The sequence below is a fragment of the Lampris incognitus genome, chromosome 16, assembly GCF_029633865.1.
Source record: "Lampris incognitus isolate fLamInc1 chromosome 16, fLamInc1.hap2, whole genome shotgun sequence".
Taxonomy (NCBI): Eukaryota; Metazoa; Chordata; class Actinopteri; order Lampriformes; family Lampridae; genus Lampris; species Lampris incognitus.
In genome coordinates this window covers 19,592,764-19,609,842 of record NC_079226.1, presented here as the reverse complement: position 1 = coordinate 19,609,842, position 17,079 = coordinate 19,592,764, and the positions used below count along the sequence as shown (strand labels likewise).

Genomic DNA, 17,079 nt, shown 5'->3' with positions numbered 1-17,079 from the left:
CTGGATAATAGTTTGGCTACTTTGTCACTGGAACCATGTCTTGCTACTGCAAAAGTGCATTAACTTCTGTTTCCATTTCCATTACCTAATAAGATGATATATATATTTTATTTTATTTTTTTGGTAAATGTAAATATCTCATGATGCAAAACATAATCATTTTCTTTATGAAGTGAAAGGATATGTTGAGAGACATGTAGGGGTTTCGTTCAGCCATGCTCTGCAGATCTCCACACTCCATCTTGACATGAGGGAGACACAGATTTTCAACCGTCACCGGCCCAAGAGGTGTGGAGCGAGGGTGATGGCCCAGGTGGTTGGACGTCACCTTGGACCTCATGGCAATGGTCTCCCAGGGCAGGTCAACCGAGTCTGGGGAGGTCCTTTCCATTGAGGGGGGCATGCAAGGGAGGCCCCCAAAGTTGGTGTGGGGTCCATATTTTAGGAGGTGCTCCAAGATCTGGCTTTCATGTAAAGGGGTGCTATAGCTAAACTGAAATGGGGGTTGATGTAAAGGGTAGGGCCTCTTCACCGTTGGAGTAACAGAGCTCATAGGAGTCATTGTTGGCTTGCGGACCACCAGCGACAGGGCCTCGGTCTGGTCCTGTGGGCTCTGGGCCTCAGCGCTTTCATAGTACTCCAGAGACCTAGGTTTGACTGTGGTCTCTTCATTGTGAGGCTGTTCCTGAGCACAGCCTGCTGGTGGGCTCTTCCTATCTAAACTCAAATTGATTTGCATCTCTGGAGACGAGCATACGCGCTGCTGAGGAGACAGATCCATCTCTGTAGAGGACACTCTCTTGAACACCTTATCCACACATTCATTCACAACTTTGGAGAGCTCCTGCTTCAAGGTGTCCTTGAGATTCTGCGCTTCTTTTTGTTGAACCGAATAACCCTCCATTTTCATTCTGTCCTTACACTCTGTGGTCACCTTGCTGTGCATCCCCTCAAATTCATCTTCAGTGCTTATGGCACTAGACTCTTTACTTGCTAACAAGTGCTCACGTGCTATGGCGTTCTCTGCTTCATCTCTCTCTTCATGTTCATGATCCTCCTGGTTGTAAACTTGAAGGAACTTCTCCTGGAGTTGATGCAAGAGCCTTTGCATGCTCTGGAGCTGTTCTTTCAGCTTATGACACTCCTCATCCTTGGTGTTGCAGGTCTCGCCACTGCTACTGTTTCTGGCTCTTCTGTTTGCTTGGCCCACAGCATTATCCTCCTGATGCTGAGGCAACCTCTGTTTCCGTTTGTTCTCCCTGTACATTTCTCTGGTCTCCCTTGTCTCTCTACTCTCTCTGGTCTCCCCGGCATCTGTTTCGCACCTCTCGCCGTCACCGTGCAGCCTGCTGTTGGGTGAGCCTGCCATGACCCGAATGATGTTCTCCACCCTTGCCCTCTTGGCCTGCAGGTGGTCACTCAGAAGACGCTCTCCTTCTGGGCTTGCACCTGTGGAGAAGTGACAGCTGGGAGAAGCGGCTTCTGCCGTACTGTCTTTTGAAGAGACGCTGCTCTGGTCCTCCTGGCCGGAGTCAGCGACAGTACAGCTGGATACAGCTGCAGGGGCCAGGTAGAAATGGCTTTCATCTGCTCCCCTCTTGTTGTGAATGGTCTTGCGAAGAAGCTGAGAGATGATGGATCCATTGGAGTATGAGGCCAGAGGCTCTTCGTACATGTTTCTGCGGAAGCAAGGGATAATGAGGTCCGCTTTGTCATCCTCTAGACATCCCTCGCTGGGTTTGTGCATGTTCTGGTCAGAGAGACTGAGGTTCATGCTCAGTGAATAAATCTTTAAGGCACTGCAGCCTGGCACTTTGCAGAAACAAGAAGTATGCAAACTGTAAGAATCTGCAAAGAGAAAAAAAAAGTCTCTCAAATCTCACAATTTCAATGTAAAAACAAAATCTAATGTAAAGTAAAAAACATAATGAAATGTAAGTGGAAAAGCGATATATACAGCCTGCTTCCTCATTTATGTAACTTAAATATTTGGCTCTATCGTCAGCTGTCTACCCCTATATGTCATTCAAATCTGAAAGTGTCACAGATGTGCAGTATGTCTTGTGTAGTGGCAAACACGATGAACCTTGACTTCTGAAAGAAAATGAATAAAAAACAAAAACAAAACAAAACAAAACACATGCAATGGATACGGAGCGAGCAGTCATTTTTCTAAAGCATGGGATTCCCTTTATGGCCTTTAAATCCGATATTTCAGCTGCTAAAATATTTATTACGTATTTATGGTGTGGACTAGCAAAATATTTTATACTAGACAGAGATGAAATTATTCTTTGAATATTATTTTTGTATAATTGTTTGAAAAAGGAAAAGAACGCTTCGGTCATTCCTTGCCTCTCTCTTAAGGGTGCACAAGCACTTTGTGCTCAGACAACAAAGGCTGCACGTGCATTATCAAATCTACTTTGAAATTCTAACATGGAGTTGGGTTGCTATATCTATTTCTAAGGGTGGTCCTGAATGCTAATAGCCCATCGTTAACTGGCACCTTCTTCTGTATAATATCAACGACAGATTCCCAAATATATTCTCTCGTTACTGTACTTGAAGCAGACGGGGAATTTTAACGGGCAGAGTTCTTCGATAAATTAAATTGTTAAAAAGTCAGGTTGTTTTAATTTTCAAAAAAGAAAATACATGTAATGTCATCAGCAAGAGCAATCATACATTCCACTGGGAAAACCTGTGAGAGTTAAGAGGTTCATCTGTACCAATCATGTTTTGGGACTTTAATTATGAAGCCCCCTCTTTGATTTGTCTTCGTACAACCAGCACCAAGATAATAGTGTGGTTGTATTCATTTCATTTGATGTCTATTATTATTATTGCATTGCAAGACAGGATCCAATGAGACTTTTGCCGTATAGAGGCAAAAAATTATGAATTAACTCAACTCCATGCCAGAGAAGATGAGCAAACTTAGCATCTGTGTGCAATATCAAAATATTGTAAAGTACTTTTTTTTATTAGATCAGTGGAATCTAATAGGCTGCACTGTCACCACAATAAACTTTCTTTTTAATATCGGTTTTACATATCATCCGAAAAAGCACACATTCGCTGTCATCCAAGTGGACAAAACTGTTCAGTGCTTGCAAAGCTTGGGGGTTCACCTTTACCAAGCCTTAAAAAAGAAAGTAAAAAGTTAAACATTATAGTCCTGTTAATAACACAAAACATGTCAGAACAACGTGAAGAAAACACCTCGCTTTTCGATATTAATCTGCCGGTCTCTACTGTTCCCGGGTGCTTTGCTGACCCAGACGGTCTTTAGGTGAGGTTCAGAGTCTAATGTCATGCAGACGACTTAACACGGACCTCGTGTTTTCAAGCGCAGGCACAAGTGTTGGCTCTTACCTGTTGCGCTGGGTGCTGTCCGGCTGACGGCCTGCACGGAGACTGGGGAGCTGACGTGTGCGCCGGGCTCCAAGCGGCAGACGGAGGAGGGGCGGGGCCATGCGTTTCCAGCGGATCTCCATCGTTTCAGTGGGGACGACGTGACAGCCGAGTGGCCGCCGCGAAGAAGTAGAAGTACTCGTAACGAAACGCTGATCGGCTTCAGCGAAGCAAATGCGTTGTTTTCAAGGTCAGTTTCGAAAAATATCAATCCTGAAAATGGTCTGACTTTTTGAGAACTTTCTGAAGTCACCTCGACCTTGGTGTAAGGCATGGTAGACAGATCTAAACAGTTAAACACAGACATAGATAGATAGATAGATAGATAGATAGATAGATAGATAGATAGATAGATAGATAGATAGATAGATAGATAGATAGATAGATAGATAGATAGATAGATAGATAGATAGATAGATAGATAGATAGATAGATAGATAGATAGATAGATAGATAGATAGATAGATAGATATCAAAGAAGGTTAAATCAGTTCATCTGGATACAACGTTTATTGACAGATACGTTTCATCACTCATCTAAGTGACCTCTTCAGTCTAAACTGACTGCAGGTATCCCCTCCCACCCCTGTAAACAATACAAATGCATAACGACCGAAACCAATGACCAGTTTCATTTGCGAATGGGCGTGACCATTAAACTACGAGTACATCTTAAGAGTACGTCTGTCGCCATCTTACAATGCTGTGACTGCAAACATTCCCAAATCATCTGTGAATAGTACACATGGCCATTGAAACCGTAGTTTCTGTACAGACAGACAGACAGACAGACAGACAGACAGACAGACAGACAGACAGATAGCTAGATAGATAGATAGATAGATAGATAGATAGATAGATAGATAGATAGATAGATAGATAGATAGATAGATAGATAGATAGATAGATAGATAGATAGATAGATAGATAGATAGATAGATAGATAGATAGATAGATAGACAGATAGACAGATAGATAGATAGATAGATAGATAGATAGATGTTCCATTTGATATATTTGATGTATCCTATTTGTTGTATAATCTTAATAAACGTAGAGTAAGCCTATCATGATAATCATTTATAGTGATTTATTCTTTTTCTGTTGTATTCCGTCGGGTTGACGGGGGTTGGATTTTGTTTGTACAGTAGCCTAATTTGTCAAGAGGAGAAAAGATCTACGGAGAAAAGATCGAGGTGGCAAGTTCCTCTTCGGTGCAGCCCGTCAGCCACTGACAGCGACCCCCCCCCCCCTTCCGCGGGAGCACATGGTTCATCCCACGTCGCTTCCACGGCTCTTGCGCATGATCAGTCCTGCCGTGTGGGAAGAGCAGGTCGCTGTCAGTCAGCCACCATGTTATCCCATTCCCGGTGTCTCACCAGGGGATTTGGTCGTTCCTTCTCTACTATCCGCCAGGTAGGCTAGGGTCACTCTGAAAACGTGATTTATTTGTGTGTACTTCTTGCGACCATGCATCTCTTGTTCTCCGTGCCTATATTGCAGAGCCGAAGTCAGGCCACCTCGGTAGGCCACGGGCAGGCCGTAACATTGCAAGCCAAGGACAGTGTGACACTTTACCCAAATCTGCGGTACACTCTGTTTTAACGTTGTACGCCGCTTCTTCACTTGTTAATTTTAGTCCTGTGCCTAGACATTTCTATCCTACGTGTTTGCCTAGTCCTATCTACAAGGTTACATCGAGGTAGTACATGTTTTAACTTGTCTGGCGATATTTAGCCCGGCTAGTCTTGTAAGCTACCAACGTTCTCTTTACTCGGCCAACAGAATCTCAGCAGCTAACGGTGTATGGTTAGCCTTAGCCGGCTAGGTCAGGTTAACACGTTTCTTAGGTAGCTTTTGAGCGCTAACTTGCTGAGGTCGTTTGCTGTTTTGCGATCGACAATTTTCGGAGTCTGGTTTCTCCTTTTCTCTACCGCTTCCATGTCGCTTCTGATACTGTGCACCGGCGAGTTCATCGCGTTTGTAAATAGCGAGACAGCTGTTCAAATCCAAAGTTCTGTGTCGGCCCAATAACCACCAGAAGCATTCCTGTACAAATGACACAGATGATCGGTCCGTTTAACTTTCTTCCTGTAGATAAGTTCACTGATGAAATACGTTTCAAATTTATTTGGGTGTGTACGATCAGATACAAAACTGCAGTAGCTTCGCACTCGCTATACAGTTGCGTTGTGTAGAAGGTCGAGGCACAAAGACGTGACCTTTGACCCAAATATGTGGGTTTTTTTATCATTATACTTTGCGTTGACTTTTGCCCTGTGTTTTGCAATAATCTGTTGCTGACTTAGTAGACTTGGTACACATGATAAGCAAACAATCTTTTTTGACAGAGAATTTGGTGTAAACTGGAATTATGATAGAAACACCATTTGACTCATTGTCTTTTTCAACAGGGGAATAATGTGTTAGCACGACGAGCAACATCAGGTATGTTTGGTGGTCAGGATTTGGAGCCTTAAAATATAAACGTTTGACCTTTTTAATTTTGCCATTGGAAGATTTTCATGTTTGTCTTCATGTTTCCTCCAGCACTGTCAGCTAGCCATGCTGTCACTCTCAACAATAAAGTGTAAGTAATTAAACACTAAATAGATATCACACTCTGTAGAGATTTCTAAATTGGTTTTTAGTTTGTGAGGCCCAAGTGCTGAGTTGATGGTACAGTGCTTACCTAAACCTGATGATTTGCTGACATGTTAAGGTTTCAGTCAACCATCCATCCTCACACATTTTCTCTCGCTCCCATCATATTTCTCACCCTGCCTAATTTCAACTCACCCATATCCTTTTTTCTCAAAGTAACAACCACTCTCTCTGTAAGCTGTCCTATCTTAAGTTTGTGAATTACAAAATAGGACATGCGGTTCATGCTTCACTTACAAACTTGGTATCCATAGTTGAAAGTGCCTTTCTACTTGCAAGCTTAAGAAGCCTGCAATTCTAAATCGACTTAATTTTCTTAGCCTCAAATTTTTGACTGTAGATTGAGGGTTACAACCAAGCAATATTTTAACATCAGTTCTTTTTGTTTTTTTGTCTTTAGTAAATGTAGTCCCCGGTCCAGCGTCTTCCAAATCCAGTACTTCAGGACATCTGTAGCCTACAGTATGTATCAATTTTCATGTCATTTACTCTACCTAGTACTGGAATTAATACTCTTAATTTGTAATGACACTGCTGCTGATTGGCGTGAGTAACTTACTTACAATATCTTGTCTTTGGCATCCAGGGGACGAAGTGGTCACAGTTAAGACTCCTGCATTTGCAGAATCTGTCACAGAGGGCGATGTGAGGTGGGAGAGAGGTGACTTCTTTTTCCTGTTCTTACATATTTAGACACTAGGGATGGGACGATACTGGATCAAATTCCGAATCGTTCGATATGGTGTTCACGGTTCGAGACGCCCCATTTCGCGAGATCGTGTGTTATTAACACTAGAATGACCGGGACTTCACTCCTACCTAAAACAACCATGGGTGGTCAAAATGACTGCCGATTTTTAAACTCTGTATTCTGTCAAGATAAATACCCAATTGAGATATTAATTCATTGCATGTGTTAATATGTCTGTTAGGAAACAACTGACACCAAAATTAACCTTTTAACAACAATACTGTAGCGAATTCAGGAGGCAGCTGGGAGTCCGCCGCAGCCAGGACGCGAACCCGTGTCGCCAGCACCACGGGCGACTGCGCTAACCAGTCAACTAAAAGGTCTGACCCATTAGCCAATGGGCTAGCGAGTCTACACATCCGTGATTGTTACAATACAATGTTTCAAACAATGTATAATCGCTGCTGTCCAACGCCTGTAAATACTGCAACGCCTCGGTGGTAGTCATGGTGCATCTAAAACGGTGGCTGTACCCAGACATGTTGGAAATAATACCTGAAAAACAAAACGGAAAACACATACTGCTAATCTAACAAACATAACAAGGCCTATAAATGTGAAATATAAAAAAAAGAACTGAATGTTGCGAAGGAAATGACGTGAACAACACGCGTCTGGCCGTCATAAATAGTGACGTGACGCGCACATTACGCGCGGCCATTTTGACCGCTCATGGTCGTATTAGGTAGATCTTATAATTTTTTTGTGCAATTGATCTAAAACTTATTCTAATGCAAATATATGCAATTTTTGGAGCATTCAGGTCTGTATCTTTTTTTTTCCACAAAGTTATTAAACTGAAAATCCAAAGCGGTCAAAATGACCACCTTTTGTCGTTCTACTAGTTTTTAAAGTTTTAAAGTAAAGCAATTGTGTTCCACAACAAGGAAAGATGGCACTAAATTTAATTAATTATATTAATTTAATTAAACTAATAAGATCATTTTCCTCTATTGTAAAATGCTACCCTGTCCTTACAGCTGTTGGGGACACTGTCAGTGAAGATGAGGTGGTCTGTGAAATCGAGACTGATAAGGTATAAGCCATTCAGGTCTTTCTCACTCATAGAGTTTGTATTGGCTGTTAACTGTTTGGTTTTGCCGTGTAAAATTTGAGAGCCTTCCGATCTCTACTTCAACGGGGATGAGAGTTAGTACATGTTGATTTTGCCCATAACAGTACCTTCAAAACAATACTTTGTTTGAGCTGTAAGATGGGGAACAGGAGAGATTTTACAGAAGTTAAGCCACACAGTATTTCCTGGATATCAGCCTTTGTTTCTCAGGTTGGCTTTGTGTATATTTTTCTTTATTTCAATATTTCAATCTGTTGCATAAGTTGAAAATAAAATCTATTTGTCAACTGTAAATCCTTGATATACGCATGAATTTAAGATCATGCTGTTGGATAAGTCCACACTCAAGTATTTGCATATTGGAATTGTAGTGATACCCAATTCTAGCTATACTTTGTCCACATAAAGGCAATATCCCTGTACAAACTCTACATATTGAGTAAAATAAACTCCCTGTTTTTTCCAATGGCACCCCCCCCCCCCCGCTCATTAGACATCAGTGCAGGTTCCCTCGCCCGCTGCCGGGGTTATTGAGGAACTTTTGGTCCCTGATGGAGGGAGAGTAGAGGGAGGAACTCCTCTTTTCAAGCTTCGGAAAGGAGGTCTGTAATACTGCATTGACATTCAAGATGACCAAGATTATGTTGTAGGTTTGTGTTTCTTTATCTCCTCAAATCTCTGTCCATAGCCGGTGCTCCCAAGGCTGCAGAGGCTCCCAAAACTGAGGCACCAACCATTCCTCCACCGTCTGCTGCAACCCCCCCTCCCCCTCCTCCTCCTTCTACTGTGGGCCCCATTCCCACCACTATGCCCCCTGTGCCACCTGTGCCAGCACATGCGATGGACACCAAACCAGGTTAGTGCCGTCACCAGACAGACTGTCTGTGTTATGTGAGAGGTGCTTAACTTGACCTAGCTGCTCTCATGAGCAAGGAGTATAGTCAATCAATTTTTCCTTTTTCTATAGACAGTGGCGTTTACTAATGTGGCTAAACTGATATGAAGAGATATTAACAGGTCCTTAACTTCTTTGTCATAGTTTCAGCCATCAAGCCCAGTACCGCTCCCGTTGCCCCTGTGGCCCAGGCAGAAGGAGGGGCTAAAGCAGCTAGGACAGAGAGCAGGGTAAGATGCAAAGACAACCTGAATACCCAAATGCTGCTAAGATGAATTTGACTTAGACTAGGCATGGCTCCAGACTAACAATTAACTACTTGTGGCATTAGCAGTGCTAAGTTTTGAGATGGTGACTCCAGCTTGATTTAGTCACACCATTTTTTTTTCTGACATTACACAATATAAGTAATGAATAATCATCGTGGAAATTATTGAATTTGTTTTTACTGTCAGTTATGTGGTTATTTTGTGTTAGAAATCTAAAAAAAGAAAAAAGACTTTAAATAAGGTGCAACTGTGTGTTTCATATAAAAATAGAATTTAGTGAATTAAAACATTTATTTTTAGAAACACAGTTGTTGAAGAGCAGGCCAGCACAGTAAATTTGCATATGAGAAGTGGACAATTAAAGTTAAATACAGTATTATATTAATATTTTATATGAATCAGGAACATTTATTTGTCATTTCTTTTGTCATTTTATATGTATTTATAGCGTTTTTTTTCCGAAACCGTCAATGGTGTTGTAAGTGCTCAACTAATGAATGAGGAGCAGAATATCAACATGTTATATATCGAGAGAGAGAGAGTGAGTGTTGTTGGTTTTTCCCCCCCAGAAACTATCAATGGTGTTGATAAAGGTGCTCAATAAATGAGGAGCAGAATATTAGGATATATATATATATATACATATGTGTGTATGATAGATGTAGGAAAAGAAACTTAATTCATAGCAGAACAAGCCTGTTTCAAAACAGACTTGTTCTGCTATGAATATATATATTTTTTTCTACATCTATCTTAATATTCTGCTCCTCATTTGTTGAGCACTCTTACCAACACCATTGATGGTTTCCGAAAAAAAAAAAACGATATATATATATATATATATATATATATATATTACTGTTAAGCAGCTGACAAGTGCGAGATGCACGAAACATGCCTGCACTGCCATGCATTAAAATCTTTTTTCCTGTATTCGTGTTGATATATATATATATATATATATATATATATATATATATATATATTTCAGTTCGGCATGCATGTGATTCGTGGCTTAATTGCAAAATTTAACGATCACAGTGAAATACAGTGTTACAGCCAGTGTTACTTTTTGAAGTAATAATTTCCTAAATCTCAATGCAGGGTTGCAGTGAAAAGATGAGACAGATGCGTGCTGTGTTTTACTCTGAAGTGCAATGATTGGTTGATTATCTAAAAAAAAAAAAAAAGCTGTTGTGTGTTCACATGAAGAGGGCATGTTGAATCCCAATGAATCTATCAGGGATGCTCGCGTTGCAAAACGTGCAGTGACAGTCATGACTGGCAGAGGAGCGGGAGAACTTGAAAAGCCTCGTTGAGTCATTTAAAGGAAGAAGGTATCATGCCTCATATTTAAATTTTATTAGTAAATATTACAATTTAATAATTGAGTATTAAAAATTTTTACATATTTTAAGAATGTATTTAAACATTTGACATCTTGAAATGTTGGGAGCAAAAGTTCCTTGCTTAACATTACAGAATAGGTGGAAAGGAAAGTTATATTTGTCTCCCCCCTCCCCCCCCCGATCCGAAAAATTATCCAATCAGCGACTCAAAACTGTGATATGATCCCAACTGTGAGTTTGGTGATACGTTGCATCCCTAATTTAAAATTGGTCTGCAAATCTCTAATGAATAGAAAAATATAATAAATAAAATGTTATTGTTAAGAGATTTATTTTTTACATACTATAACTATAACAGTCCTTGATTAAGATTTATAACATAGTGCCATTAACCCAAAGGCGATGGAAAAGGGGATGTCAGTTTTACAAAGGGTTGGTTTTTGTCTCCTTTTTTTTCTTCCCAAACCGGGGGTGGCGGGTGGCAGCATCCCCTTGTTGCATCCACTCTCAAATAGAGCCCAGTCCATTAGTGAAGTGAATGAATGAACCCCTAGCGTACATTTCAGTCACTGGCTGAATTGGTGTGAGCTACTGGATCATACAGTCGGTCGTTTACAAAGTAAACAGTAAGAAGACCTCGCTCAACACAGGTAGTTAATTTCTGACATGTGGTGCTTGGTTGATCATTGTGGCAGAGTGGGGTGCAGACCAGCTTCCCCCACTTCTTCTCATTAATTGGGACAGATTAAATGGCATCCAACAGAGACAAGGAGAGAATGAGACATGGAAATGCAGAACCGTGCAGCTCTCTCCCATACAAACTCTATATATGTCTTGTTTAATTTGGCGTTTTTAATCATGTTTTAATAAACGGGCAGTTGAGTCCTCAGCTACCATCTTTATTGATGTCTCTGTGTCAGAGAACCCAGGCTGTGGTAGTGCCTTGCCACAGTCGTGTTTGATTCATTCATTGGATGGGTTGATGGGTTAGCCTGTGGGCTGTAAAATGTTCTTTTTTTTTCTTTTCTTTTTTTAAAGTGAATCGAATGAATCAATTCAGAATCGAATCTTAACTCTCGGCCAGTCCAAAAGAACAGAGTCTAAGTGTTGAACTTCCCACTACTAGTTCATAGCACCTTGTACGTTGTACTTAAGTAGGAACTTAAATTTTGACAAGTTTGATCAAACCATGGGGTAAGTTGATTAATTAGATGCTCATTCTGTGCAACCCCTAAAAATTGTCATTGGCCCAGCCAAGTAAAATTGCTGCAAAATGCCACCGTTTACCTGCAGTCTGCAGCCCTGCTTTGATTGGATATGTGCTAGATGGAAGCAATAAGGCAATTGTAGAATTGAAAATTGAATTAAAAAATGTATTGTATGGGGATGTGGTGTAACCTTATTTGTTCTTTTATCAGGTGAAGATGAACCGCATGAGGCTGAGAATTGCCCAGAGACTGAAGGAAGCCCAGAACACCTGTGCAATGTTGACTACATTCAATGAGATTGACATGAGGTAAGGAAATGTCCATATTAGCTTATCTGTATAATCAATTCCTCCACATTAATAGGTATACCTGGGCAGAGTAGTCTTCTTATGTTAAACCCCATTGAGGGTAGACTCCCAGGAGAAAAAAGGTACATTATTAATAACTATTGTGGTTTGGAAATTCAAGTCAGGTTTATTTACATAGCCCTAAAGGCAGCCTGTAATATTATAGTCCCACTGGAAGCACACATAGACTAGTACTAACTAGAAACACTAACCCAACAGTGCGCTGAGGTGGAGATCCTCTTTGGCAGGATATATATTATGTTAAGAAAGCCGACCAACTCTGTGGTAACTGCTTGTCAAATGATGATGAAAACAAGTAGGTCTTTACAGAGAGATGAATCAGTTCATCTGGACACAATGTTTATTGAGAGAAACATGTCATTTTCCCCCCTGGATTGTTGAGCATGCATAAAGACAAGTAGGTCTTTAGTTTTTACTTTAAGAAAACTGCAAAATCAGCCATTATGATATCAGCAGCAGACTTCCTAAGAGAAGGGGTGGTAAGAAAATGCCCTCTAACCTGATGGGATGTGCATATCCCATCATGTCACACCTTTGTGACGAATATGAATGAGCCATGCAAATTCATCCCAACAAGAATAAAATCTTGGGTGGTTGAATAGTAATTTAATATAGTTTATGCATAAAAGTCTGGCTTTAGATATATTGTATTTCATTTTGTTTTATTTATTTAGGTTCTCAAGAGTCGAGACTAGAGAGCACCTGCCTCAGTGTTTATAGATTGGAATCTGTGTAGCAAAAGCTTTCTGAAACCTGATACCCTCTTAGACTCTGGAATGTAAATATTTGGTCATAATGCCATCTAAAACGAAGATAAGAATTGTGAAAACAGGTTTTATTAATTTAGAAGGAAGTGCTATTGTCTCTGCTTGCCCCTGGTGCTAAAGAGGACACTTTGAGGATTTCTTTTCCCCGCAAATGTGTGGTGTCTGCTTTCAGCTACTCAGGGTTTTCTATGTATCTTAATTGGATTGACATTGATGGTCTGGACGAAGACTTCCCAGGCTAGGGCTCATCTGGAGCCGAAGGAGGTTGTCAGAGCAGGAGGCTGGAGCATCTGTAGGGGCCCGCAGAGACCTACGCTCTGAGTGGAAGAGCAGCCTCAACCGATATGGGCTTTTATGACAGCCCAATAAGATTTACAGGCTCTAGAAAGTGAAGATTTTTATCGCTTCTTCTCTCCTTTCTCGGAGAGTGTGTGTCTTGGGACGAGCTAATTATGTTAGCGGAGAAACCCTAGAGCTTCAACAGGGTTAGAGACAGGAAAACAAACAATTTAAAAGAGAGATACAAGAGAAAAATGAGCAATAGTGAAACGATTAGCAGGCCAATGTCAGTAGCACTAATTCACCATGACTTGTAACATCTTTTTAAAGCATTAAACAGGCATACGTATTTATTTCTGTACATTGGTTGAACTTAATGGCATATGTCTTAAAGAAAATGGTTACCATGTTTTAAAATTGATATTTTCGTGTAGGCTCAAAAATACTTAAACTTCCAGCGAACAAAGTTGTAACCTGTTGCTGAAATTTGCCATTGATCACCGTTTTGATTATTGTGTGTCTTGAGTATTTTAAAAAGTTCTTGCAGGGGGCGTTCGGGTAGCGTAGCAGTCTATTCCGTTGCCTACCAACACAGGGATTGCCGGTTCAAATCCCCGTGTTACCTCTGCCTTGGTCGGGCGTCCCTACAGACACAATTGGCCGTGTCTGTGGGTGAGAAGCTGGATGTAGGTATGTATCCTGCTCGCTGCACTGGCGCCTCCTTTGGTCGGTCGGGGCGCCTGTTCAGGGGGGAGGGGCAGCTGGGGGGGTGGGGGATAGCGTGATCTCCCATGCGCTACGTCCCCCTGGCGAAACTCCTCACTGTCAGGTGAAAAGAAGCGGCTGGCGACTCCACGTATATCGGAGGAGGCATGTGGTAGTCTGCAGCCCTCCCCAGATCGGCAGGGGGGGGGGGCAGAGACCGGGATAGCTCGGAAGAGTGGGGTGATTCGCCGTATACAATTGGGGAGAAAAAGGGAGGGGAAAATCCAGAAAAAATTTCTTGCAAAGGATAACATAACCCTTCTATCTTCAGCAATCCATATTTTAGAAGTAGTCCACATGACTGACTGGCTGTCAGACCTGGAAACTAGGCCATGAACAAGTGACATGAGGAACTACTAAGAGTCTCAGTGGAATGAATTGTGAAATAAATGCTTCTCTCTAGCATAATCTATTGTCAGAACATTTAATTCATCCCAGTGGTATTGATCTTAATAAATTTAAACAAGCCCTCTGGAATAGCCCATGCTACGTTCGTGTTTGTGTGAAATCGATACTTGTCCAGTGTGTTCCTTCAATTTGCAATTTGTCCACAGCAATATCTCAGAGATGAGGAGGACTTATAAAGATGCCTTCCTGAAGAAGCACAATATCAAGCTGGGCTTCATGTCGGCGTTTGTAAAAGCTGCAGCTTATGCATTGGCCGACCAACCTGCTGTCAATGCCGGTATGGCCTTCACCACAAATGTCTGTTCACAAAGAAGCCACAGTTTGCAGTGTCAGTTTAGGGCATCAAGTCATTGGAGGTGCATGTGTTCAAGAACAGGGTTTTACATTTCTGCCAAGCCTCAAAATCTCACACTCACTCACTTATTCCCCACATGCTGCCTTGTCCTATTTAGACAAACCACACTTGAAGAAAGGCTGGTCTTCATACTAGGTTTAGACATTTAAAATAGTCTGTGGGTTTTTAACCACCACTTACACACGCCATATCAACACGACACAGGAAGTGGTACATGCTTAAAATTAATCTTTGTGTTTAAGTAATAACTGAAAACTAAAATGTGGGTGCTGCATGTAAAAAACCTTTTTTAATTGATGATTTTTTTTTTGTAACTGTTTTGTGTCATTAGTCATTGATGACACAACCAAAGAGATTGTGTACAGGGACTATGTCGACATCAGTGTAGCTGTGGCCACGCCAAAGGTAAGACAAGTATATGTATGTAAACCCTAATGTGGCATGTCTGTTTTTCATCTAATATTCTCTCTCTCTCTCTCTCTCTCTCTCTCTCTCTCTCTCTCTCTCTCTTAGGGTCTCGTGGTTCCTGTAATCCGAGGAGTAGAGGGAATGAACTTCACTGACATTGAGAAAGCCATCAATATGTTGGGAGAAAAGGTATTTTAGATCGCTTTAAACATTGGCTTGGTGTCAAAGACATGGATTCGGTATGCTGGTGTTTTAATGTCGATTGCTGATGTTTGTCTGTAGGCCCGCAAGAATGAGCTGGCTGTTGAGGACATGGATGGAGGGACCTTTACTATCAGCAATGGCGGAGTTTTTGGGTCCATGTTCGGAACTCCTATAATCAACCCTCCGCAGTCTGCCATTTTGGGAATGCATGGAATATTCGACAGGCCTGTTGCTGTTGGGGGCAAGGTTTGTGTTAGCTCATTTTGAGCTCATCTGATCTTTGTGCCCTCCCCTATTGTGTTAAGCCTGCTAAGGTGTGACGATGCATGTGATCCAGACAGCTCACCTAGCCACTGAACACTTTCATACAACAACCATTTCATATCCATCCAGGTGGAGATCCGTCCCATGATGTACGTTGCCCTGACGTATGACCACCGCCTGATAGATGGGAGAGAGGCTGTCACTTTCCTGCGCAAGATCAAGTCTGTGGTGGAAGACCCAAGGGTCTTGCTGCTGGACATGTGATCAACCCTTTGCACCTCCAAGCTCCATCAAACAAACTACCATTCACAAACAGTGGCTGTCTCCTCCTGACGATCTTTACTGTAACTGCTTCATTATTGTATTGGTCAACTAGAAACAAAAGGGATATTCTAAAGAAAGTAAGGTGCGCACTGGACTTTAATGGCTGGGAAAGACAGAAAGATTGGTGCTATTGTGGAAAATGTCTGGGTTTGAGGTTTCAGTAGTACTGGGCTTCATAGATCAAAATGGATGTTATATCTCCTGCGCCATTTGCCATTTTCTAAATGCAATTGAATAATTTTTAAAATATTCTGAAGTGAATGGCATACTTAGTAAAAGTGCATATTATTGTTTCATTATTTTTGGTGAGGGAAGAACAATAATTACAAGTCGAGCTACAAAGTAAAAAACAAAAAGAAAAACACTATGTCCTAAGATGTCTGAAGTATTCCTCTGAACATTGGCGTTATCTTGTTCAAAAACAAACGAGAATTATTCTGTTCATGCTGTAAGAAAGTGATTATTTAAGAATGTTTTAAACAATAAAACTTGAGCTGCACCACTTAACTCCAGTGTGGGTTTTTCAGCTGGCTGTCATATCAGATCTGCTACAACCCCCCGGACCCCCATGTAGGTAGTTGATGTGGAAGCCCACCTTCAACCAACACGAACTCTTCAGCCCCCATTAGGCCCATTTTACCCTAATATTGGCAATTCCAAATGCTGGAAATTAGACAAAACAGCTAGAATACCAAGTGACAAGATATTTGGATAATAAATGAGAACATGATTTAGTTTATCATCCAAATGGATATTTTATTGTGCCACAAACAAATCCTACCAAAAAACATGTCCTTTTTTTGTTCTTGATGGCTGACTGGCTCCTGAGTTGAGCTCTGAAAGAGATTTACTCATCTTTATAATAAACCAAGATCCTGCAGTAGTTAAGGGTCAGTTCCTAATTAAAATAAAAATCTTAAATGATCAATAATACATCCCCCCCCCCTAATTTTTTCTCCTCAATTGCACTTGGCCAATTACCCCACTCTTCTGAGCCGTCCCGGTCGCTGCTGCAACCCCTCTACCGATCCGGGGAGGGCTGCAGACTACCACATGCCTCCTCTGATACATGTGGAGTCGCCAGCCGCTTTTTTTCACCTGACGAGGAGTTTCACCAGGGGGACGTAGCATGTGGGAGGATCATGCTATTCCCCCCAGTTCCCCCTCCCCCCCGAAAAGGGCCCCCCGACCGACTGACCAGAGGAGGCACTAGTGCATTGACTAGGACACACCCACATCTGGCTTCCCACCCGTAGACACGGCCAATCTTGTCTGTAGGGACGCCCGACCAAGCAGGAGGCAACACAGG

The 17,079-nt window shown here is 41.6% G+C and overlaps 2 protein-coding genes across 2 annotated transcripts in view; one reads left to right on the top strand and one right to left on the bottom strand.

Annotated features, from left to right (window-relative positions):
- prox2 (prospero homeobox 2) overlaps positions 1-1,774 on the bottom strand; it is a 7,172-nt gene extending 5,398 nt beyond the window's left edge. Inside the window, exon 1 of the mRNA XM_056296457.1 lies at positions 185-1,774. Coding sequence (XP_056152432.1) covers positions 185-1,774 — 1,590 coding nt within the window. The remainder of the gene's footprint in view (positions 1-184) is intronic.
- A 2,940-nt stretch (positions 1,775-4,714) lies between these two features.
- Positions 4,715-16,271, top strand: dlst (dihydrolipoamide S-succinyltransferase). The gene is made up of 15 exons (XM_056295978.1): positions 4,715-4,833; positions 5,832-5,865; positions 5,968-6,007; positions 6,482-6,543; positions 6,668-6,742; positions 7,813-7,868; positions 8,401-8,509; positions 8,596-8,763; positions 8,947-9,032; positions 11,839-11,936; positions 14,362-14,492; positions 14,902-14,975; positions 15,084-15,167; positions 15,261-15,428; positions 15,576-16,271. Exons 1-15 carry the CDS (start codon positions 4,771-4,773, stop codon positions 15,708-15,710), a joined length of 1,383 nt encoding a protein of 460 aa, XP_056151953.1. The 5' UTR covers positions 4,715-4,770; the 3' UTR covers positions 15,711-16,271.
- The last annotated feature ends 808 nt before the right edge of the window (positions 16,272-17,079 follow it).